Source organism: Elephantulus edwardii, unplaced genomic scaffold, assembly GCF_000299155.1.
Source record: "Elephantulus edwardii isolate Elephantulus edwardi_28Jun2011 unplaced genomic scaffold, EleEdw1.0 scaffold00056, whole genome shotgun sequence".
Lineage (NCBI taxonomy): Eukaryota > Metazoa > Chordata > Mammalia > Macroscelidea > Macroscelididae > Elephantulus > Elephantulus edwardii.
This window is the reverse complement of record NW_006399806.1, coordinates 8,967,019-8,993,461: the sequence shown is the minus strand read 5'-3', so window position 1 is coordinate 8,993,461 and position 26,443 is coordinate 8,967,019. Positions and strand designations below refer to the sequence as shown.

At 37.7% G+C, this 26,443-nt stretch overlaps 1 protein-coding gene across 3 annotated transcripts in view; it reads right to left on the bottom strand.

The window, feature by feature from the left end:
- The window catches only part of TRPC6 (transient receptor potential cation channel, subfamily C, member 6), a 219,791-nt gene that overhangs the window by 66,851 nt on the left and 126,497 nt on the right, over positions 1-26,443 (bottom strand). The window contains exons 3-5 of one of the 3 annotated variants that reach the window (XM_006887322.1): positions 11,749-11,934; positions 9,089-9,253; positions 5,628-5,844 (exon numbers count right to left, since the gene is read on the bottom strand). In XM_006887322.1, coding sequence (XP_006887384.1) covers positions 5,628-5,844; positions 9,089-9,253; positions 11,749-11,934 — 568 coding nt within the window. The remainder of the gene's footprint in view (positions 1-5,627; positions 5,845-9,088; positions 9,254-11,748; positions 11,935-26,443) is intronic. The other 2 variants (XM_006887323.1, XM_006887324.1) reach the window with 2 other exon arrangements.

Sequence of the window (26,443 nt, the reverse complement as noted above, 5' to 3'; positions counted from 1 at the left end):
TCACACAATGGAATACTACTATACAGTACGCTGGAACAACGATTTTGTAAATCACTACCTAAATTAGGAAGGACAAGAGACTATTACGCTAAGTGAACTAACTCAGTCTCATAAGGACAAATACGTATATGACCATTATTGTATAAATAGAAAACTAGTACAGCATATGTGAGGATCTAAGGGGGGGAACAGGGGAGGAAGGATGGGCATGGAGGGTAATCATGATGGGGGCTGGATTGGGGAGGTGATGGGATCCAGTGACAAGGGCAATGTATACAAATCTTGTTGGTAAATCAGATAAATTTTTTTAAAAGAGATAATTGCAAAAAATTAAAAGAAAAAATATTGAAAAAGAACATTTAAAAAGAAAAAAATGAGTGGCTTTGGTGCTCGCAGAGATTAAGAAAATGTGGGCTCTTGCTTATCAAGACCTGACAATGTGTTTTGTCTCAAAATGAGCATTCAAGGAAGTGCAGCAGCTGTGTTTTTAGAGAAAAACTCATTGCTGCTTTTGAATCATTTAAAGAGTAAACTAGGATTGAATGTATAACAAGAAACTCCATGTGTGTGAAAAGGAAACCTATAGACTGGGAGGACATGTGGCAATATCATCTCAGACAAGGGTCTCATGACTAAAGTTTACAGAATACTACAAGAAAAAGACTGATAACACAATTGCAAAATGGGCAGAAGGCCTGGAAATAATTTTCACAGAGGAAGATATTTGAATGGCCAACAGACACATGAAGAAGTGCTCAAAAGCACTGGCAATAAGAAAGATGCAAATCAAAACCACAATGAGACAACATCTCACCCGAATGGCAGTGGCAATGTTTTGGAGGACATCAAGTAATAAATGTTGGAGGGGAGGAAGAGAGGTGGGAACTCACACACTGTTGGTGGGATTGTAAAATGGTACAATCACTCTAGAAGTCCTCAAAAAGTTGAATATACAAACTCTGTATGACCCAACTATTTCACTACTAGGAATATACTCTGAGGAAATTAGAGCTGAGACACAAATGGAGATTGTACATCAACGTTCGTAGCAGCATTATTCACCATCGCAAGAACATGAAAACAGCTCTAATGTCCCACCACAAACAAGTAGATTGAGAAACTGTAGTGCATTCACACAATGGAATACTATGTAGCACTCAAGAACAACAATTTTATAAAAATACAACATAACTTGGGAGAGAATAGAAAGCATTATGCTGAGTGAATGAACTAATTCAGTCACATATGGACAAATACTGAATAAGACCATTATTGTGAAAATTGAAGGGTAACTAGCAAAAGATGTATTAAGGATCCAAGGGGAGATGGGGTGGAAGCAGAGGGGTGAGGATGGGTAAGGGTAAAATCACAGGGTTGCACAATTTGGTGGGTGGAGGGAAGGGGTTAAGGAAATGGGAAGGATTTGATGAGGACTTGAAAAAGACAGGATAATGATGGGCAAAGTGTCATAGTGATAAATTTTATAAAACACAATGCATGGGAATGACTGTATGAATCAATGTGAATGAAAAATAGTAGGACACACAATACATATGAACATTGTAAGCAAAACACTATAAAATAAAAGTTAAACAATAAAGAAAGCCCATATATGCATATGTCCACCACACACAACCTCCGCACACATGTGACTATGAGAAAATATGAAAAAAACTGAAGGCAGTTTTCATTTGGTGGCCCCTGGGGTTTCAGTAGTCTCTCAGCGGGAAATAGGGATACATTAGGAAACAAGGGGATTAAGCAGATATTTAATATTGCTTGTTGTTGTGTATTGTCAAGCCAGAAACGACCAATAGCTGGACTTGCAGTGGGTTTTCAGAGGGTCTTCAAATGAGAGGAGACTGCTCATCTTTCTCCCATGGAGCAACTGGTGAATTTGAACTACATAGCTTTGCGTGCCCAGTGAAATTCCTTACCTCTAAGACACCAGAGAAGGATGGGCCAGATTAACGGCAAACAACAACCAGCTACCTGAGCTCCAGCCTACTGACTTTCGAAGCATCTTTGTCTTTCAACCTTTAGCCTAATAATAGTCTAGTGGTTTTCGACTCTCTTCCCTTAACCCCTTTCTCTCTTTCTTTAAAGAAGCAAAATTCTTGATAAAAATTATGCCTTACTAAAAACATAAACAATAAAACACTGTGGCCTGTTCTGCCTATAAAGACCCAAAGGCACAACTTGTCTAGCAAGCAGGGACACTTCATGGAGTTCAGCCTCTTCCAGAGGACACCGAGAAATGAAAGGCTTGTGCTTCTCAAGGCTGCTCGCTCCACGCTCCATTGTTACATTCTCAGCGTGCACCCCTTCAAAGTGGTGCTATTTCTTCCCTTTGGAACAGTGGAGAATCAATCTGCTCTCTCTCCCTTTCAATTTCTTGGGGGGGAATAAAGCCACCTGTGTGCTCATTAAATCTATTTATTCTTCTCCAACAGATGTGGGTTTACTGCGAGGTTAATGAAGCTTCCATTGAGGATGCCTCACTTGCACAAGCTTCTTCTAAGGCTCAGTTTGGTTTTCTTTTTCTCTAAACGACACCCTCCAAATAAATAAGCTTCAAGCCTCACAATACACAGACCCCTTCCCACCCCTCCTTCCAGGCTAAGCTTCCCTATCCCCTCAAGTGATTTTCTATGGAGGGGTGAACTAGAATTTCATTTTCACTGTTCCAGTTGATGTTTAGGGGATGCACATTATTTTGTCATTTTCTTGTTTAGCATGTAGCACCCAGAATCAAGAACAGTCTTAAAAATGTGTTTGGTCAAAGGCCCGGGAAATGGGCTAATTACAGCCCTTAAGTGTGCTGTGATAGTCCCTGTTTGTTGAAGAGTCAATCCAGGACTGTGTTTAGTCTCTCAGCAGTTTACATGACGCATTAAAGTAAAAAGTACTTGTTAGGACATTTTCTAGGAGCTCTGGTGACATACTGGTAAGAAGTTGTGCTGTCAACCCAAAGGTTGGCTCTTTGAACCTACAAGTTGCTTTAATGGAGAAGGATGGGCATTTTCCACCCCTGTGATTAGCAGTCTCTGAAAACCAACTGGAAGGTCTGCTGTGAGCTGGTTCCAACTCCGCAACACATAACACCAACAGGGCATTTTCATATGAAGCAGCTTCTGCCAAGGAAATGTGCTTAGGTTCCTCCAATACCACCTCTCCTTGGTTTGGGCTCACCACTGAGCTGGTCAAGATCCCCTTGACTGTTATTTTTTTTAATTCAGCCTTTCAATTTTTGGTCAACTGCAAATTTGATAGATTGACTTTCTATGACCAATATATGAATATCTTTCCTGAAGCCAACATAATACAGCCAACATCTGACCTAAGTGTGTCACTTCTTACTAATATTTCCAAAAGGTATAACAACATTCTTTCAAGAACAACTTCTTCTAAAAGGAAAAAGAAAATTTCCGTGTCAGTACTGAATCAGGGGCCTAACATAAGTTATATGAGAATCAGCCATCTGTTCTGAGCTGTTAACTATTTCCCTTTAAATAAACATTCTGAGATGATCTCTGAAGTCAAATACAAAGGTTAGCAGAATAAGAGTTACAAGGAAAAGAATTTTATTCATAAAATTAAAGATTAATTTAATACATTCAGGGTAGGTTTCTAAGTTTAAAAAAATCTAAAGTTTACTTTTAAAATTGTTTTACTATCATGAGAATAATAAATTATAGTAACAAATGAAATACATTAACTATACATAAGCCACTCATATGTGAAACTTAAATTTTCAAAGTTCCATCTTGTGATCCAAAAAGAGTCTAATCTTGTTTAGTGTATCTTCAGTAGGAAATAATAAAAAGTCATTTATAAACCAGGGCTTCAAACTGGTTGTTCCTGGTTCAGGTATGACAGAGCCCACAAAAGCAGAACAGGACTGAAATGTCTCTTTATACCATAGAATAAGTTTTCTAAGATTGTCCCAGTTTGTCTCTGATGATCCTGTTGGTTTTGGGCTTTACTCCCAGTTCTCTGATCCACCCTGAGTTGATTTTTGTTTATGGTGTAAGATGTGTATCCTATTTCAGCTTTCTATAGGTAGCAGTCCGATTTGCCAGCACCATTTGTTGAAGAGGTTATTTCCCCATTTGATAGGTGTTATTTCCTTGTTGAACATAAATTGAACATAGACAGCTGGGCCCATTTCTGGGTTATCAATTGTGGTCCATTTGTCCATGTGTCTGTCATTGTACCAGCACCTTGCTGTTTTGGTTACTACCACTGGGTTATAGGTTTTGAGGCCAGGGAATGCTAAGCTTCCTACTTCATTTTTGTTTTTCAGAAGTTCTTTGCATATTCAAGGTCTCTTTCCTTTCCAAATAAACATGACTATTTTTCCTTTTTGTTCTCCTTGAAAACTGAATTTTGTATCTGTATTGGGATTGTGTTGAACATGAAGATTGCTTTTGTTAGGATTGTCATTTTCATAAAACTGAGTCTTCCTATCCATCAACAACAACATGTTTCCACAAATGCTGACCTGTTGGATTAAAACCACTGACTTTTTTGGCTAACAGCTAAGCTGTTTAATTACTAAGCCTCAAGAAATCCTTGCTATTGAGTTTATTTTTTCAGAATTATTTGAGTAAATCATCTGTCTCATTTCTATTATAAGGTATATGTTTAACGGATTCTAAAGAGAAATGGTGTAGTGGTTAACACTAAATGCTTTCTCTTTTGGTTTGTTATTGTTGTTAGTTGCACTAAATCCATTTTAACTCTCAGCAATCCCAGTGTGAAGAGAAGAATTCATCTATAGAGTTTTCAAAACTGTGACCTTTGGGGAGCAGATCGCAGGCCAGTCTTAGAAGTAATAACTAGATGAGTTCAAACTGTCCATCTTTTGGCTAGTAGTTAAGCATGTTACAATTTGTGCTAGCTGGGGACTCTAATCTTTCAGGTACTACCTGGGAAATCTAAAGCAAGTTACTTAATTCTCACATGAAACATAAATTTATGATACTATATGTTATATACTAGGAAACAGAAGTAAAAACAAATGACATGACATAAACAATCCCTGAGACATTATCAGCAACCCACAAATGTGAGCTGCTATTTATTTACTTCAGTTTCTATTAAATGTACCATCATGTGGCTGTTTTTAAGTTTTAAATCAAAAACATGAATGGCAGGGTTGTTTTTTTTTACTGATGTGTGGCCTAGTATACTGTCATACTAAGCACTTTATATGTGTTTACTAAGTTAATTCACAAAAACTTCAGTACATTATTATAAGAGACCTCTTGTGGCCTAGTGGCTACCCATGAGACTTACTACCTCTGAAAATCCTCTCAACAGTCAGCTATATGTTGGTTCCAACTCGACAGCCCATAACAGCAATAAGCTTGATTAGTAAGACTCTCCTTTCGGTTTTCTTTCTGGTTTATTCTTGTAAGTGCAAGAAGCACATGGCATGAGGAGACTATGGCTAAAACTGATAGCAAACACAAGGCATGCTTTTAACAACACAAAGAAAATCATGACTTGTGGCGCATTATGGCACGCCGCATACATTAGTATGACTGATGTGTGAAGGAATTAGCGTCATTCACTCCAACTGCTGAGGCTACAAAAAGAAGTGACAGAAAATCAGTCTTTACCTATCACCCAGGATATAATGAGCATCTCCATCCATGAGAAGCAGGATGTTTTCATTCTAAACAGCTGTTTGGCATTATCTGTGCTGGTTTCATTAGGAAGCAGTTTGGTGCCTTCAAATCTGTCAGCTGCATTCATGACCAGCAGTCCCAGAAAAATGGTGAAGGAGGCAGCGTGTGCTACAAACTTCATGAATGGGCCACGCATTATCTTCCCCATCTGCATAAGAAAAATCACCGTTGTTGGGTTCACTTCACAAAACACTCATTCACAAAAATAAGCATCTGCATATTCCTAAAATAAATCTGTATATAAAACTAGATATTTTAAATTTGCCATCACGTTCCTTATCCACCTATACAGCCAAGCTTGCTAGTAATCATGTAAGTTATCTCTCCAATTAAATGATATTTATTGTGTGTGTTGTGAACCATAGAGTCAGAACTGACCCGTAGGTGACCCTCCAGCAGGTTTTCAGAGACAGTTAATCAAACAAGACGAGACTGCCCGTCCCTCTCCCACAGAGCAGCTGGTGGCCTCGAAGTGCATGTCTTCAGGATTGCTAAGCAGCTTCTTGCCACTAGGCCACCAGAGCGATACTGATTACAAAATGCAGGACAATATCAACAACGCTTACAAAAAAGCAAATGAGCACACTTGTCATAAAGTACAGAAGAAACATTAATTTTTAAAAAAATTAAACTACTTCACAAGGTATAGATTTTTTTACTGTTAACCTCATTTTCTTTCATTGAGCCATTGAGTCGAAACCAACTCACAGCTGACCCGTCAGAGGGTTTTTATATCTGTAAATCAAAAGGGAGGAGACTGCCCTTTTTTCTCCCTAAGAGCTGCAGGTAGATTTGAACAGCTGGAGGCTAGGCCTTTGGGTTACAGGGCAACTCCCCATGGTTCTGAGACACTACCAAAGCTCTCCTTTCTTTCATGTACATGGGTACAACTCAGGCTTCAGCTGATTCTGTTGTCCTAGTGATTCTTAAATAGCATAAGATTCATGTGTATTGGAAAAATATTCAGAGATGACACAATTTAAAGTCAAGTATTTTAAGAACAAGTCCTGATTTCATTGCTTTATTATCTGAATGAACTAGAATGAATCAGCCTCATTCTATGAGAATTAGAGTATATAAATTGTAGAAAACATAAAAGATATTGTTATGTATACCACAGGTATACATAAATCTCCAATCAAGCAGAAAACAAACAAAAACCAATGCTGATGCATTTGAGTCAATGTTGACTCATCACGACCTTACTTTTGTTTGACAAAATAATTTCATATTTTCTTATTAATAAGCACAAATGTATATTCCTTTAAAAAGGTTTTATTATTCATTTTAATCCTAAAAGTTGAATATCTACTTGAAAATCTTACTTGGAAACTAAAAGTTAAAACAATGGAAATAGTGTAGTCCATGTTCTCTGTTACTATGACCTTTCTTCATCTATATAGTCTTCAAATGTCATAAAAGTTAAAGCTGGCATATACTGCATTTTTTGGATTCAATCTCTTTGCAGTTGGAACTTAGAATTTTATATTAGTCTTATGCACATACACACATATATGTTGGAATATTCATGTGTATATTCGTGTGTGTGTGTGTGTGCGCACACACACATATTTGGTCTTCTCTAAGTGAAAAAAAAGGTTTAATTTGGGTTCAATCAATGGATTCATCTATTTAGACATGTTACAAAAGCAATTCAGTGTAACTATGCTAGATTTTACTGTTAAAACTTCAATTTAGTGTGAACAATCTTTCCCATTAAAAAACCACAACAAAAAATAAACAAACCCCAAAACCAAAGAAAAAGAAAATAAAACAACAACAGTAGCAAAACATCTATTTCATGTAAAGGAGAGATTTGTTCCAACTCAAAGACACATAACAATAACTATGTATAAAGACTTTCTACATGGTAAGCTACTTAGAAGTGTTCCTATACAGATAAAGCACCAAATATATAGTTTATAAGAAGAAGACAATATACTTTGTGAATTTAAACTCATGTGTTACAAATGTGTGAAAATTGTGTTTAAGGATAGCAAGTGAAGGAACTAATATTAATCCACAGCACATAAACAGGTGGTTCAGCATCCACTTTCACCATATAACTTTAGATATAATGTCAGTCTGTCTTTAAGCAGTATAAGAATTTTGATGGCATAGTGTGTTATATGCTAATTGACTAAATGAAAGGACAGTGTTTTAAGTCCACCAGTATCCCTGTGGCAGAAAGATGGGCAACCGTTTCCCATAAAGATTTCCCACTTTGGAGAGTTGATGGAATGTTGCTATGAGTTAGAACTGACTTGATGGAACTGAAGTTTTTGTATGGGGTGTTTTGTTTTGTTTTGTTTTGGTACTGGAGTTGAAACCTAAGCAGATCCAGAAATGTGACTTCAAGAACATGTAGGCTAAGGCTATTGTCAATGTAGGACATATTTTCATGTTCCTTAAGAGAATTGTGGGTCAATATTTCTCAAACTTGAAAGACTATGTCCATTCATTATTTTCACAAAACCTTGAGAATATGGATTTTACTTTTTAAAAATTGCTCCCTTGGCTCTAATGGGAAGAATCTACTCTCATAGATTCCACTCCTAAAATAAGTTATCTTTCACTAAAGCAAGAGAGCTCTGGTGGTGTAGTTGACAGGGAGTTGCGCTGCCAACCCCAAAGCAGGCCTTTTCTGGAGGTTCAAATCCACCAGGAACTCTGATAAATAAAGATGTGCAATCTCCTCCTGTGTGATTTACAGACTCTGAAAGTCCCTTGGAGTGTCAGCTGCGAGTTGGCCCTGATTTGGGGGCAATGAGTTTGAGGTTTTTTTGTTTTCCCTAAAAATAAGCATTACATACAATTTTACATGGTTGTCCTTTATATGTGTTATAATTTTGGTCATATTAGCTTAAGGAAATACAAACTGAAAATTTCCATCTCAAGTTTTTCTAAATGAGAAATATCTGCTGCTTTCTTGTGATTGTTGTGTACCACTGAGTTGGAACATAGGTGACCCTCCAATGGGTTTTCAGGAGGGGTTAATTGCATGGGAGGAGATTGCCCAACATTCAAATTGCATGCCTTTGTTGTAGCTCAGTTTCTCACCACTAGGTTACCAGAGCAATATAAAAATGCATGCGTAGGTATGTTTAGACAGATAATTGAAAGAAAATATACCTAGTTGTAACTGAGTAGTAAACATCGTAATTGAAATTTTTCTTTCACACACTAACAATCCAATTAGTAATATGAATTTTCCCTCTTGTATTTTTTATAGTAAATCTGTTTTAGTTTATAATATTAAAATCATAAACATATCTATGATTTCCTTGAAAAATTTTTCTTGGAAATGAAATTTTTCTTTGATTACCTGGTTCTGATACGTACAACTGGCTGTAATTTTAGAAGAGATAGTAGCTTGGGTTTTATAGGCATACCTTGCTGCATGGAGCAAACCAGTAAATGATGGCCAAGAAGGGCAGTCCGATGGCAACGGCGAGGACCACAAGAAACTTGACGGCCATGGTCTGCTGCCGCAAACCAGAAAGATTCTCATACCATATGGAGAGAAGCTGCTGTTGGCAGTTTGGATGCGCTACAAACTAGCAAGAAGATGACAAAGTGTTTAGCAGCTTGATTAAAGAAGAGTTCCACATAAACCACTTTTGTGTGTTTTAATGTTTAGCTCTGTGATTTCTCATGGAGAGATACTAGTAGAATTAAAGAACAAACATAAAACATCTAGTTAATATGGGCTTCAAGATGCAGGGATTTCTAAATTGATATTTAACTTGGAAGATCCAATTCATCAAAATTTTTCTATAGGATAAATTGGCTTTCTTTCAAAGCATGGAAACATGCTTGAACTTTAACATTATAAAAAGATTAATTCATATTTTACATAAATGCTTTTATGGTTATATATTATTTTCCTATCTAGCACAGCTCTCAGAATACTATCTTTTCAAATATCACTTTTCTTTCACTGACCTAATCCCATTGATAATATATTTGAATATATATATAGTTCTATTTCTAGCCTATCTTTCTGTTTCATTGATATTTCTTTTTGTTCTTGTGCCACAGGCAGTTTCAATTAAAAATCTTTTACATTCCTTAGTAAAAACATTTTCTCAGATATTTATCTTTTGCAAATAAACTTTGTGCATGAAGGAAGGTTACATTATTTCAGATACAAAAAGCAACACCCCAAATTTAATGCTAAATTAATATACAGGTTATATAAAGAAAAATTATTCTTAACAATGGTTAACTACTGAAAGAATCAAAATGAGGTATAATTTTTATCTTCTTAGAATGTCAAAACTATCAAGTTTTAAAATATCCATTGTGAGCTGAGGAAATATGCCTAGTTAGATATGGTTGACACGCAAGCACAGCGGTACATCTTTTAAAAAATGGACATTTAACAGGTGCATTGGGGAAACAAACTTTTTTAATGTAGTAATTTCATCTAGAAATAAAATTCATGGAAGCAAGCTAAACAAGGATGTCTATTGCAGCATCATCTAATTACTAAAATCTGAAGCAGATAATGTTGGTTTTGTTAGGTGTCATTGAGTCCACTATAATTCATAGTGTTGCTATTAACTGCCCTGTCCTAACCTGTGCCGTTCTCACAATCTGCATCATGCTCAAGCCCATTGTAACAGTCACTGTGTCAATCTCAAGTGAAAAAAAGAGACGCAAGTAAATAATAATCTAATTGATTTAATATAATAATATAACAATGTTATTATCAGTTACTATTGAGTCAACTCTGACTCTATCAATCCCATTGGTTACAGAGTCAACTGCTTCTCAGGATTTAGTTGGCTATAATTTTTTTAAATTTTCTTTATTAGTTTTAATGAAAGTTTACAGAGACTTTGGATTTTCATTCCTTCATTGTTGCACTTTTCTCCCTGGCCACCCCTTCCCCCCAGTTCTCTCTTCTTTTTGAAAAGTAAAAGAAAAATTCTTTCATTGTTATACAGTCTCTGTCCCCAAGTCCACTCCACTATGGAGCCTTTGTTCTGAACTCGTGTCATACTTGGCTATAATTTTAACAGAAGCTCTTTCCTTTCAACATACCAAATGCAGTCTTTGAAATAATAAAATAGATGGCATTGTCTAATATATGAGGATGTGCAAGAGATAAATTTGTGGAGAGAAATGTAACTGAAACTCATTTCTATTGAGTAAACTGACCAACAGCTAACCCTCCCTCCAGTGGGTGTTTGGAGGTTGCAAATTGCACAGGAGGAGACTGCCTATCTTTCTCTTGCAGCACAGACTTGAACTGCCTCTCTTTGAGCTGGCAACACAACTTCTTATCCATTAGACCACCAGTGTTTAACTACCCTCCATTAAGAACTGAGGTGATAAAAAAGGGACATGACTATACATGTTAGAAAACTTACCGGAACTCAATATAAAAATAATTGACTCAATTCTGCCTTATAGCCAACACTCCATAGGGTTTCCAAAATTGTGGATCTTAGTGGGAAGAGGGCTGCATCTTTCTCCAGCAGAGCTGCTGCTACAACAATGCTGGAGATGTGTGGGCTTCTCAGTTAGCAGTGTACCACCCTGTACGTAGGTACTATTTTCACTATAAAAATGAGTTTTTAGAAATGGTTTTCTTTAAAAAAACCCAAACAAACCACAAAACATAACTAACTTAAGAAAGCGGCTAAGGGGAGACATTATGTAGAGCAAGGTTCAAAGTATTCCACATATATAGTCTGAAAGGATCAAAATACACTGAAAGGAGGAATTGAAGGATTTGGTCACATAAAAATTATAAAATGGAGTAATAACTTTGTTAGTTACACACAATTCCTATACTATAATTGTTTAAGAAAATGGACAATGACTGTAATGTACTATATAAATAAGTCTAGACATTAAAAGATTGCCATTTCTTGTAGTTTGAATGCCTCACACGAGGCTATGACTCACTAGAGAGAGTGCTGTAAACTTAATTATTAACTAGAAAAGCCCAATTCAAATCTAATGATATCAGCCCTTCATCATTATTTAGCACCAAATAAAAAATGAAATAAGGTAACCCGAGCTTCCTGTCTGACCTTACTTTTTTCACTTCATATTTAATGGCAAGTTTTAGGCGGCTGAGGTTTGGACGGCCGTGGTCTCCGCAGGGATGGCGCGTCTCCACATCTCCGTTCAGAACAGCTTCAACTTCCTCGGTGTTTCTGCACAGATCAAGCAAGCCCACGACGAAGTCTTTGCACTGCATGGACAGTTTCCTGTAGTCGTTCTAGGGAATGGCAAAGCAAATCATAAAACAACAAATGTAGAAGGTGCATTATCACACCATACAGGAGAATTTATAAGTGACTTGAACAAGTGTATGCTTTTATAAAAAAAAATTTCATTTTTACTGGTTTACTACCTCACTCCACTAGCAGTGGCAAAGTTCAACAGTACAGCAAATAATAAATGTTGGAGAGGATGTGGCAAGATAGGAACTCTTAAACATTGCTCATGGGATGTAAAATAGTACAACCACTCCGGAAGGCAGTTTGGCGTTTCCTCAGAAAGTTGAACACAGAAATTCCATATGACCCAGCTATCCCACTGCTTGGAATATACCCCGAGAAAATGAGAACTGAGGCGCAAACGGAGACTTGTACACCATTGCTCTCAGCAGCGTTATTCACCATTGCAAGAACTTCTACGCTTTTTTATTTTTTTAAAAAGAACATATGTACTCATTTCGTTTTTCTCCTTTTTGGTTTTAAATACCAATCAATTGTTATTCTGCTGAGTGTTGTTATAATATTTTAAACTAAAAAACTCATTATCATCAAGTTGGAGCCAACTCATAGCTTACCCTCTAGTGTGTCTTTTTTAAAAAATAAAATTTTAATTGTGATTTTAATGAATGTTTAGAGAAGTCAGATTGTCATTCATTCATTCATTGTTACACTTTTTACCCCCTCCTTCACTTCCTCCTCCCCAAATTTACTTAAAACACACACACACACACACACACACACACACATATCTCCATTCATTGCTGCACAATTACCTACCTTCCCTCTATCAGTCCTATTTGCAATAATACACCTCTTATTCTGGGCTATTATCAAAGGTATAGTACCCAATCATATATTCTTTTTAGCATGTTTACTGAGGCTGTAAATCTCACCAGAGGAGACTGCCCATACATTCCCTATGAGGTGCGGGTGAATTGGAACCACCAGAGAAAAGGGGTCTTTGGGTCAGCAACACAACTCCCTGAGGACTACACCATCTGAGCTCCCTCTGTAATAATGTAGCACCGTAAATATTATCTCTACAATTTCATTTCCTGAGAAAGAAAATTTGCTTACAGTGTTAGTTGTGAAAACATAAAGTGGCTGTGCCAAAATAATTTGTGGATTAAAAAAAAAATAGAAAACATCCTTTTTCCCCCCACAGCACAATCATACAGCAGTTTGCATGAATTTTTTCTTTTATGTTCCCAACTTCAGCAAGGAGCATAATACACATTGGATAGGTTAGGTGGAGGCTCCATAAACCAAAGAAACAAAACATTAGGAGAGGTGCCAACATTTATGTATTTAACAATCAATAATTTAAGAACTTTTTGTATCAAACAAAGAGTAAGCAAATAAGATGTAACTACAAAGTTTGAAAACTGGAATTATCTTCTCTAGTGAAAAGAAAAGGTGTAAAGTTTCTTCCATTGTAGTTTATTGCTATTGGTATAATACTATGTTGGGAAGATTTAGGCTATAGGTCATATTCAAATACCAAAAATCTCATGTCACCCTTACATGAGACATCTATTCACAACTTGACTCAGAATACTGACATTTAGTGCAAATACTGACATACTGTGAAGTTTGTAACCAATATCATTAAGTCATACATGTAGAAGTTCTGAGCAGATATATGTTTGTTTGTATATGCTGCCACCAAATATTTTTGTAAAAAATTAAAGTTTAATGCTTCTGGTAGCTTCTCTTATATGGAGAACTAGATTCAGTGTCCTCATAAAGACAATAAAAGTATAGTAAAAATATTCTACTTAGTCTCAGGTAAAATTAAATATTGAAGAGGCTGGGCCTTCAGGTGTATGGAGATAGCTTTGTAGAAATGGGAGTAAATTGCTGGCACTCCATGCTATCTGATAATTTGAGCTTAAGTATTGTTTTCCAATTCACTGCTAAGTCTCAGACTATATTCTCAAACAAAAAGACACAATTAGAAAAGAAAGAATAAAAAGAAATACTAATCTCATCACTGGGCCAATTGGCAAGATCAGTATGGATGGTGCAGAGATTGAGATAGCTAACAGTTTTAGTTTACTTGGTTCCACAGTCAACATTCTTGGTAACAGCAGCCAGGAAATCAGGAGACAAATTGCATTGGGAAAGTCAGCTTAGGGATCTCTCAAGAGTACTGAAGAGCAACGACATCAGGCTGGAGACGAAGGTGTGCTTGATCTAAGCTATAGTCTTTGTAATTACGTGCTATGCACCAGAGAGATGGACAGTGAATAAGGGATAGAAAGAGAACTGATGCCTTTGAGCTGTGGTGCTGGAGGAGTGTTGAATATACCATGGACTGCTGCCAGAACAAACAGGTTTGTCCTAGAGAGGGTGCTCCTTGGAGTCAAGGATTCTGAAACTTCGTCTCACACACTTTGGGCATGTTGCAAGGAGGGACTGGTCCTTGGAGAGGAACATCATGTTTGGGAGAGTGGAGGAATGGCACAGGAGAGGAAGACCCTTGATGAGATGGATCGATTCTGTGAGTGAAGTGGTGGGAATGAGTGTGTCTGAGACGGCGAGGTCGGCACAAGATAGAAGGAGGTTTAGGGCTTCTTGTACATAGGGTCGCTATTAGTCACAAGCGACTCAGTGGCACATAACAACAACAACAATCTCATTTCAGAAATAAGCACACATTTTCACCTTAAAGCTAATGCCTCCCAGACAGTTCTGACTCTCAGCAACACTACTGAACAGAGTATAACAGCCTCAAAGGGTTTATGAGGCTGTAGTCATTACAGAAGAGTGAGGGACAGCGGGTGAGTTAGATCTGCCCACCTTTTGGGTAGCTAGTGAGTACATTCAGCATTGCACCACCAGAGCACACTTCTTTTTGCCTCTAAAGAAAAACCAAACTCATTGTTACTGAGATGATTCCAATGCATAGTGATCCTCTATCAGTTTCTAAGGCTGTAAATACCATCAGGAGGAGCCCACATCATCTTTATCCCATGAGTGGCTGGTGAGCTCACATCACTGTTTTGTTTTAGCAGCCCAACATATAATACACTATGCTATAAGGGCTGTTGTTGTTGTTGTTGTGTACTGTCAAGTCAGAACCAAACCACAGCTGATCTTCCAGTAAGTTGTAGCTGTTGTTGTTGGTGTGTACTGTTGAGTTGTAGCTGACCCTCTAGTGAGTTTTCAGAGGTAGTGAATCACACAGGAGGAACCGCCCATCTTTCTCCTGCAGAACAGCTAATAGATTCAAACTGTTTATCTTTGCATTGGCAGTGCAATTCCTTACTCCTAAGCAACCACAGCTTCCTGCATTGGGTTTTATTAAGGGTAATAAATTACATGGGAGGAGACTGCCCATTATTCTCCAACAGAGCAGGTAGTGAATTTGAACCACGTACCTTTGGGTTGGCAGGGCAATTCCTTACTAGAAAGCCACCAGAGATCCACTACAAGGGCTAAGGATCTTGATTTCTGGTTTGTAATTTTGGTCCTTTGAAAGGAAAAGTGAAGTTAGAGAGGTATTTTGATTTGGAGTCATATCTTTGAGTCACACACCTACACTATATATTATTAAATGAAAATTGGGTGATGAAGGACTGATACTGACCTAAAGAAACAAAGAGTGCTGTTAGTGTGTGCTATTAAGTTGGAACTGACTCCTAGCTGACCCTCCAGTCAGTTTTCAGAGACAATAAATCACATGGGAGAGGACTGCCAATCCTCTCATAGACCAATTGCTGGATTCAAACCATGCACCTTAGGGATTAAAATGCATCTTCTTACTGTTAGGCTACCAGAGCTCCTTGAAATAAAGATTAGAGATTATAAAAAGAAAACATCCGAGCTAAAATGATTCTGTCAAAAAACCATCTAGTTGAATTTTGTTTTTAGGTGCTGCTGACTCAAGCAGGACAGAGGCGACCTGATGAACAACAGACCTGAATCCTGTCCCACCCTGTGCCATCTTCATCATTCATGACATGATCAAGTTTGTTACTGAAGTCACCATTGAAGGTCTTCCATTCTTTCACAGACCTTCAATTTCCAAGCATGATGCCCCTTTCCAAGTCTCTCCTAGATATGTATCAAAGTGTGAAAGACAAAGCTTCACCATCCTTGCCATCAGGGTGGCAGGGTTATTCAAAAGAATGTAAAAATTATCAAACAATATCATTAATATTACATGCAAGCAAAATATAACTGAAGATAATTTTTAAAAATGGCTAAAAAAGGACACAGACGGAGAACTGTGAGTTTAAGTTGGATTTAGAAGAGGGTAAGGCACTGGGGATGTCATTGCTGATGTCAGATGGATCTTTGCTGAAAGCAAAGAATATCAGAAGAATGTCTATTTGTTCTTTATTAACTATCAAAAAGTATTTAAATGTGTGGATCATAAAAAATGAGAATCCCAGAACACTTTATTATGCTCATGCGTAAACTATACCTAGACCAAGTGTCTGTTGTGCAAACAGAGCAAAGGAACACTACATGGTTTAAAATTAAGAAAGGTGAACATCAAGATTATATTATATCTTTCCTCCAAACCTACTTAATCTGCATGCTTAGTAAGTTATTTGAGAAGCTGGACTCTCTGAAGAATAATGTGGCATCAGGATTGGAGGAAGACTCATGAACAACCTTCAATATTCATATGAGCCAACTTTGTTTGCGGAAAGCGACAAGGTCTTGAAGCATTTACTACAGAAAAGACTACAGCCTTCAATATGGATTGCATCTCAATGTAAAAAAAAAAACAACCCAAAAGTTCTCACCAACGGAACAACAGGCCACATGTTAAAAGGAAAAAAAAAGCGAAACTATCAACAATTTCATCTTACTTGGATCTACAATCATTATATTTGGTACCAGCAGTCAGGAGATCAGGAGACATTCTGAGCTGGTAAAGTCTGCAGTCAGAGACCTCTCCAAATTACTGAAGAGCACTGATGATGTCAGTTTGAGGAGTAGGGTGTGCCTGATTCAAGCCATGGTCTTTTTCTGTGCATCTGAAAGGTGGACAATGAATAAAAAGAACAGAATTGATGCCTTTGAACTGATGTTGAAGAAGAATGCTGAATAGCCCATGGACTGTCAAAGAACAAACAGATAATGTCTTGGAAAAGGTGAAGCCAGAGTGAGTGCTCCTTGAAGGCAAAGCTAATAAAGCTTCATCTCACATTCTTTGAGCATATTGCTAGGAGAAGCTATTTTTTGGAAAGGGACATCATGCTTGAAAAGGTTTAGGGATGGCGGAAGACAGGAAGATACTGAACCAGATGGATTGACATAGTGACTGTAGTAATGGGCTCAAGTATATCAGAGATTGTTTGCATGGCACAGGATAGGATAGGATTCAGACCTAGTGTTCATAGGGTGGTTTTGAGTCATACTCCACATGAAGGCACTTAACAACAACAACAACAACAACACCCTTGCTGTTGGCTGAGAAGCTGTCTGAACTAATTGAGGGATTGTATCTTGCCATAAATCTGGGGTTTGGGGTTGTTATTTACTGAACCTGGATTTTTTTTTCTGTGCTATATACTTTGTCTCCCACCTCTAATCTATTTCCCTAATAAACCTCTAACTCTGAATAAAAGGAGGTCTTATAAAGTCTGTGATCATTTGCAACAAATCTTAGGTCAGTACTTCAAAGAACTGGTGCAGCACAATGGAGAACCATGTCTGATCTTGTGGGGATCACTTCTAAATTGTGGATGTTATTCAGAAGGACAGTTCCTCCTGGTGGAGTTAGTAGAGGTCAGACTTAGCCATCCCTATGCCATGGGAAAGTCTGCTGTTAGGGACCTCTCCAAAGTGCTGAAGAGCAGTGGTGTCTCTCTGGAGACTAAGGTGCGTCTGATACAGGCCATAGTCTTCGCAATCACCTGTTATGCATCAGAGAGTTGGACAATGACCAAGGAGGATAGAAGGAGAACTGATGCCTTTGAGCTGTGGTGCTGGAGAAGAGTACTGAGAATTCCATGGACTGCTAGGAAAACAAGCAGATTTGTCCTGTAGAGGGTTAAACCAGGTGGCTCCTTGGAGGCAAGGATTCTGAGGCTCCGTCTAACTTACTTTGGACATGTTGTGAGGAGAGACCGGTCCTTGGAGAGGGACATCATGCTTGGGAGGGTGGAGGGACGGCGCAGGAGAGGAAGGCCCTCTATGAGGTGGATTGATTCAGTGACTGGGATAATTGGGATGGGAGTGTCAGAGAGAGTGCGATTGGCACAGGACAGAGCGGAGTTTAGGACTGTTGTACATAGGGTCGCTATGAGTCGCAGAAGACTCGACGGCACATAACAACAACAACAACAACAACAATGCTACTTTTGTTCAATTTACAGCTATCAATTTGAGAACCTGTCATAGTGACCCTGTGCCATCCTCACTATTATGACACACTTGAGCTCATCGCTACAGTCACTGTGTCAATCCATCTTGTCAAAGGTCTTCCTCTCCTCTCTCTCTCTCATTTTATACTGTGGGTTTATTTACAATTTCTATACATAGTTGTTCACACCAGATCTTTACCACTTCCTTATGCTTTTTGAGGATAATGTACTTCTCTGGGAACTGGCACCTATTAACAACATACCCAAACTATGTGAGATGAAGTTTCACCATCCTTGCTTCTAAGGAGCACTCTGCTTTCACTTTCTCCAAGCAAAACTGTTTGTTTTCTTAGGAATCCATTGAATATTCAGTACTCTTCTCTAACACCACAAGTCAAAGACATTGATTCTTCTGTTGTCCTTAGTCATTACACAACTTTCAGATGCATAGCAAGCAATTGATAAGCCCACAGATTGGATCAAGTACACCTTACTCTTTAAACTAACTTCATTGTTCTTTAATACTCTGAGAGGTCCCTGACAGCAGATTTCTCAGTGTAATTAATCTTTTGATGTATTGACTGCTTGTACTAATGGTGTTGATTGTGGATCCAAGTAAGATGAAATTGTTGACATCTTCAGTCTCTATCTATCATGATGTTGCCTATTGGCTCAATTTTAAATGAGATAATAGATGCAAAGTTCTTTGCATAGGATAGTGCAAAATCAATGGTAATTATTATTGTTATTTAAGTCACAAAATATATCCAGCTAGTCTCAATCCCTTGTCACAAAAGCTTTGTTATAAAGGTTACCATGTTGACATTTGTAGAAAAGAAAAAATTAGTCACTCATGCATTCTTTGAACAAATTTTTTATATCCTGGATGGTATTACAGACACTGAGGTTTTACTATAGTAGGAACAAAATGTGGGCTGTACTTGAAGAATTATGAAGATGTAGAGTATTAGCATATACATAAATCCAAAACCAAACTTAAGGCTGCCTACAACTCACACAATTCTCCACTGGGATTCAGAGACAGTAAATCTTCATGGGAAAAGACTGAACATCTTTCTCCATGGAGTAGCATGAATTCAAACTACTGATCTCTCAGTTGGTTATTAGTGCAATATGTAACTCCATATACCACCAGGGCTGTATTGCTTTCCATTGAGAACCCACTTATAATTGACTTTCCAGTCATTTTCAGAGGCTGTAAATCACACAGCAAAAGATTGCTGGTGAACTCGGACTGCTGGCAGCTCAACTTTGGGTTGGCAGCATGACACCATCCCCATTAATGGAGAATTTTCCAGTCACACTTCTTGATTCAAGAATAAATCTGTGAGTTTCTCACAATTCAGGATAACTGTCCCTAAGTGGCATAACCTTTGAGGTCTGATTAGTAACACAGAGCATCTATTGTGTGAACTGTGAGGGACCTAAAATCTAATCACACACTTAATTTGCAAATAAAGATTTTTTTTAAGTGTGAAAGAAATATTATTTCAAAATTAGAATTTAAAAGTTTTCCCCAGCTATGTCAGATCTTATTGATCTTGTAGTTGATTACTGCCATTAGCAGAGACTACTTAACTTAATGAAACTGTTGTTAGCCAGATTCCCCTTAGTATAGAAATTTTCAGGCCTCATAGAAGAGTAGCAGTGAAAATAAACAAGTGGCTTCAGGGACTGGGGAACCAGCTGTTGCATTTAACTTTCCTCCCAAAGAGCCCTATGATGCAGTGGTTCAGTTATATCCCGAAAACTGGCAGTTGGAATCCACCAGCCACTCTGTATACAAAAAAGCTGGAGCAATCTGGTTCTTTAAAAGACTGCAGTGCAACACCCTGTGGGACAGTTCTAACCTGTGCTATATGGTTGCTAAAGTTGGAATCAAATGAACAGGTTTGTTTGTTTTTTTCTTGTTAGTTTGTTTTGGTTGATTTCCTCCTCTAACTTTTGGCTTGTCTTAGGTCAAAAGTTCTCCCAGAATATAGTGTCACTGTCCATTTATTTCAAGCTTCAACAAGAAATTCAAATACAAGAACACAGATATACATACACACATCCCTACCTCTAATATGTAACAAAGTATTTTACCCTAAGAGGCATTGGGATCTATTTGGTTCACTATATGGCTTCTTAAGCGGACTGGGAAGGGGGGAGATGAAGGAGGAAATTATGCAACAATGAATGAATTTCTAAGTGAACTGTGGAGTGTGTTGTTATTGTTGTTATGTGTCATCGAGTCACCTGCAACTCATAGCGACCCTATGTACAGGAGCCCTAAATGCCGTCCTATCCTGTGCCAACCTCACCATCTCAAACACACTCATTCCCACCATTCCACTCACAGAATCGATCTATCTCATCGAGGGTCTTCCTCTCCTGTGCCGTCCCTCTATTCTCCGAAACATGATGTCCCTCTCCAAGGTCCTCCTTACAACATGCCAAAATTATGTCAGACGAAGCTTTAGAATCCTTGACTCCAAGGAGCACTCAGCTTCACCCTCTCCAGGACAAACTTGTTTGTTCTCCTAGCAGTCCATGGTATATTCAACACTCTTCTCCAGCACCACAGCCCAAGGGCATCAATTCTCTAGCATCCCTAATCACTGTCCAACTCTACGATGCATAGCACGAAATTGCAGAGAAAAATGAAAAAGCCGACTTTTCTGTTAAACCTTCGTTAAAATCACAATTAAAAAAATTTTGGAAAAGAACTATATGACCTTTTTTCCCCATGAAGATAAGTCTCTCTTATCGCATATTACTTATAGAATCACTTTCATGTTGAGAATCACAAAGGAGGAGAAACAGTTGCAAACAGACCCTAATGATTGGAATACAGAATGTGAGAAGTATGAAAGTGTGTGAACGTAGGAAAACTGGAGATTGTTACGGAAGAAATGAAACACATAAATACTGACATACTAGGCACTGGCAAAATGAATTGGACTGACAAGAGACATTTTGAACCAGACAATCATATGATTTACTATACTGGAGATGAAAAGGTAAGGAAAAAATGTAGTTGCGTTCTTAATTTAAAAGACCATCTCTATATCCATTTTGAAATACAATGTTGTGAGTGACAGGATACTATCCATAATCATTCAAGGAAGACCTGTTAATACCACTGTCATTCAAATTTATGCAACAACAACCAGAGCCAAAGATGAAGCAATAGATGACATCTACCAACTGTTGAAATTGGAAATTGATCAAACATGCAAACAAGATACTGTAGGGAACCAAAGAATGTAAAGGACTTCATCCTTAGAATATGGCTGTGTGCCTTGCACACAGAAGGTGTCTTCAGAAAGAAGATTGCCAGTAGAGCTCACAAGGTACTCTGAGAAGGAAGATTGCAAGCAGTTCTCATCTTTAGACACTGACTCTCATAATTATTCCTGCTCTTGATAAGGTTGTTGCAAGGTGAGAGAAAGCACAGTTTATGAATACAAAAGTCTTGATTGAATGTATCTAACTATGTACCCAGCCCATCCGAGCCCTATATTAATCTTGATGTTTCTACTTGCACCCGACCTACCTGGGCTCTATGATGTAACCCTTAAAGTTTCTATTTCCCTGTGAACCATGTCTTTGTTTCCCAAAGGTATAAATAAAGATGGCACAGCTGGGGGGCAGGGGGCGGGGTGGGGTGTCCAGTCCTGTCATGTCTAGCTGCAATGGTCCTATTTTGTCTCTGTATGTTGTTTGTCTCTTGTGTCTTTATTTACTCATTTCTTCCAGGCATCATTTCCCCAGAGAAGTAGTATAAGCAGTCCCCAACAAGATACATTAGTAATAATGGGTGACTTAAATGCAAAAGTTAAGAACACAAAAGAAGGATCAGAAACAATGGCATGGGGACAGAAATGAAGTTCAAGACAGAATGATAGAATTCTGTACAAACAATGATGTATTCATTGCAAATACCTTTTTATATGAAACACAAATGGCAACTATACACATGGGCCTCACCTGATGGGAATCAGACTGGTTACATATGTGGGAAAAATTGTTGGAGAAGCTTGTTAGCAGCTGTGAAATCTAGTCCAGGTGATGATTGTGGATCAGATTATCAACTATTTGTATGCAAGTGCAAACTGAAGTTAAAGAAAATAAAATCAAATCCACAAGAATCAAAGTTTGACCTTGAGTCTATCTCCTCTGAATTTAAGACCATCTCAGGAATAAGTTTGAAGTCTCGAATACTAGTGAGCAAAGACTAGATGAGTTGTGGGAGGATAGCAAGAATATCACTGAAGAATTTAAAAGGTCATATCAAAGACAGAGGAAGAAGAAAAGACCAAAATAGATGTCAGAAGAGTATCTGAATTTTTCACTAAAGCACTTAGAAGCAAAAGCAAGGGGGGGAAAAATAAATCAAGATCCAATATGACAAACATTGTGTACAAACTTTGTAAGTAAACCAGTATAATATAAAAATTGTATTTAAAAAAAGATGTTAAGAAGATGAATAAGATTTCAAAGGGTAGCATGAGCAAACAAAGCAAAGTATTATAATGTGTTGTACAAGAATGTGTTCAAATTTATATTTGAATTTTGTAAATAAACTAGTAGAAAAGATTACAAAAATTTAAAAATTAAACAAACAAACAAAAAAGAAATATTCAAAGAGCTGGAGTTGAAAACATTAAGGTATGAACTTGCTCAGCATTTCTTAAGCTGAAGGAACTGAAGAACAAATTCAAGCCTTGAGTTGCAATACTTAAGGATGTTGTGGGCAGAATGTTGAATGATTCAGGAAGCATCAAAAGAAAATGAAAGGAGTACACAGAGTACTATACCAAAAAGAATTGGCTGACACAGAAGAATTTCATGAAACAATATATGATCAAGAGCTTACAGTGATGAAGGAGGAAGTTCAAGCTGCTCTGAAGGAACTGGCAAAAAGCAAGGCCCCAGAAATTGACAGCATACCAATTTAAATATTTCAACACACAGACGCTGCCCTGGACAGACTCACTAAGTTTTGCCAAGAAATCTGGAGGACAATCACCTGGCCAACTGATTAGAAGAGATCCATATTTGTTCCCATTAAAAAAAAAAGTGACCCAACAGAGTGTGGAAATTATTGAATAATATCATTAATATCACATGCAAGCAAGATTCTGCTGAAAAATACCCAAAAACAACTGGAACAAGCACATAACAGAGAACTTTCAGATGTGCAGGCTGGGTTTAGAAAAGACTGCAGCACTAGGAGTATTATCGTCAATGTTTGATGGATCTTAGTTGAAGACAGAGAGTACCAGAGGAATATCTCTGTTTCATTGACTATGCAAACACATTTGACTGTGTGGATCACAACAAACTGTGGCTAACCTTGAGAAGAATGGGGATCCCAGAACACCCAATTGTGCTTTTGAGAAACCTATACTTGGATCAGGAGGCCATCATCAATACAGAGCAAGGACACAGTGAAAGTCTCAGAATCAGGAAAATGCATGCCAGGGATGTATCTTATATCCACATGTTTTTCAATCTATATGCAGAACAGATCATCCAGAAAGTTGGGATCTCTGAAGAAGAATGTGGCATCAGGATTGGAGGAAGATTCATCAACAACCTGTGCTATGCAGGATGACACAATCTTGCTTGCTGAAATTGAGGAAGACCTGAGACATTTCCTGCAGAAGGTCAAAAACTGCAGCTTTCAATATGGATTAAAGCTCAACATCAAAAAAACAAAGATTCTCACCATTGGGCCAATTGACAGCATCATGATAGATGGTGAAGAGACTGAGATTGTTAACAGTTTCAGCTTGCATGGCTTGACAATCAACACTCTTGGAATCAGCATCCAGCAAATCAAAAGACAAATTGCACAGGAAAAATCCACTGTCACAGACCCCACCAGAGTACTAAAGAGCAATGATGTCAGTCTAGAGACTAAGGGGTGCCTACTCTAGACCACAGTCTTCACAATTACTTGCTTTGCAACAGAGAGCTGTACAATGACTAAGGATGACAGAAGAAGAATTGATGTGCTTGAGTTGTGGTGCTGCAGAAGAGTATGGAATATACCACTGACTGCTAAGAGAACAAATAGGTTCGTCCTGGAGATGGTGAAACTAGACTGTTCCTTGGAGGCAAGGATTTTGAAATTTTGTTTGACACACTTTGGGCATGTTGTAAGGAAGGACAAATCCTTGGAGAGAGTCGTGCTTGGAAGGGTGGAGGGAAAGTGTAAGAGAGGAAGACTCTGGATGAGATTGATTGATTCAGTGACTAGGGTAATGGGGATAGATGTGTCAGAGACAATGAGGTGGGCTCAAGATAGAGCAGTGGTCAGTCACAAGTGACTTGACAGCACATAACAACAACAAGTTGTGAATATACTAAACTATTCTGAAAGACAATGACTTTACCTTATCCATCTTTCAATCTCCACATCATAACACATTCTCTGGCACATAAAAGCTGATTAGAACAATTTGATGAATAAAATAAAAAAACATGAACTGTGTACAAAACATACTTGCTCAGCCATTTAATGTCCATGTGATACTGAAAAGATTATTTTCTTTTCTGGCCTTTTCTTTATATTTTTCCAAATTATGGAGAATGTAAATGTTGCTAAATAATAAGATATATTGGTGTGGGGAAGCTACTAAATATCCCACGGACTGCCAACAGAACAATCAAATTTGTCTTGGAGGAGGAGTAACGAGGGCATCCTTAGAGGCAATGATGCTGGAACTTTGTCTCACAAATTTTGGGCATGTCGTCAGGAGGGTGAGTCCTTGGAACAAGACATCATACTGGGAAAAGAGTGTGTCAATGTATCCTTGCACGATAGGCATTAAATCTCATGCTGAGTAAATAATACAATAAATTGGAATCTATGAAGGAGAATGTGTCATCAGGATTGAAAGAACAGTCAACCACAATCTGTGATATGCAGATGACACAGCATTACTTGAAGAAAAAAAAATGAAGATGACTTGAAGTACTTACTGATGAACCTTGAAGTGCTTACTGAAACCATGTGAATTTAATGTGGTGTACACCCATCTTTATTGCCGTGTTGTTTACAATAGCAAAGAGATGGAAGCAACTCAAGTATCGATCAACAAATGAGTGACTAGAGAAGCTGTGGTATAGTCACACAATGGAATTCTACGCAGCACTGAAAAAGAAGGAACTCATACAAAATGAGTGACCCTAGAGAACATTATGCTGAGTAAAATATCTCAGTCACAAAAGGACAAATACTGCATAATGGCACTGTTATAAAACAGAACTGACATGAGGGTCAGAAGGAAACTAAGAAAAGAGGAGATAAATAATGAAAAATGCATTGGAATAGATGAGGGAAAGAACTGCCTAAAAGAAATATATGATTGGGTATTATCTGTATAACAATAGTGCAGGATGAGAGGTGCATAGCGAGGTACACTGTGGGGCAGAGGGGGAGGGAGAAAATTGTGTAACAGTGAAATAATGTTTTTAAAGAGAAAAGTGAATTAGAGAAATGTGCAATGATCACTGAATGGAAATCCAAGTTTTCTGTAAACTTACATTAAAATATCAATTAAAAGAATTGAAAAAGAATTCAATGCAAATTACACTTCAAACACAAATAAAATAAAAATTATGATAACCCAACCTATAAACAATATCATGATAAACAGAGAAAATATTAAAGTAACCAAGGATTTGATTTTATTTGGATCCATAACCAGTGTCCTAGAAGCAGTAGTCCAAAACTCAAATGGCATATGGCATTGCGCAAATCTACTGACAGCAATCTTTAAGGTCGTAACAAGCAGATACGTCATGTTAAAGACTAAGATAAGCCTGACCCAAACCACTGAAATTTTAATTGCTTTGAATGCTAGTAAATAGGCATTTTATTGTAAGAACTACCTTCCCTCTGTAAGTTGGTTTGTGCCACTGTTAGAACCTCTACTTAGAATATTATTGCTTTTAATTTTTGACTCATGTACCTTTAACTTGTTAGTTAAATTTGTGTCTTCTAGGCTGCAACAATTCCATGATGCATCTTCAAGGATATGAACATGTATGGCTAAGCACAATTGATAACAGTGCATTTAAATTCCAAAATCAATCTCCACAATAGTCTACGTTTTTCCTATTGCCAAAGGGGCCTTTTAGAGTAGTGAGAGAAGATCTTCACCCT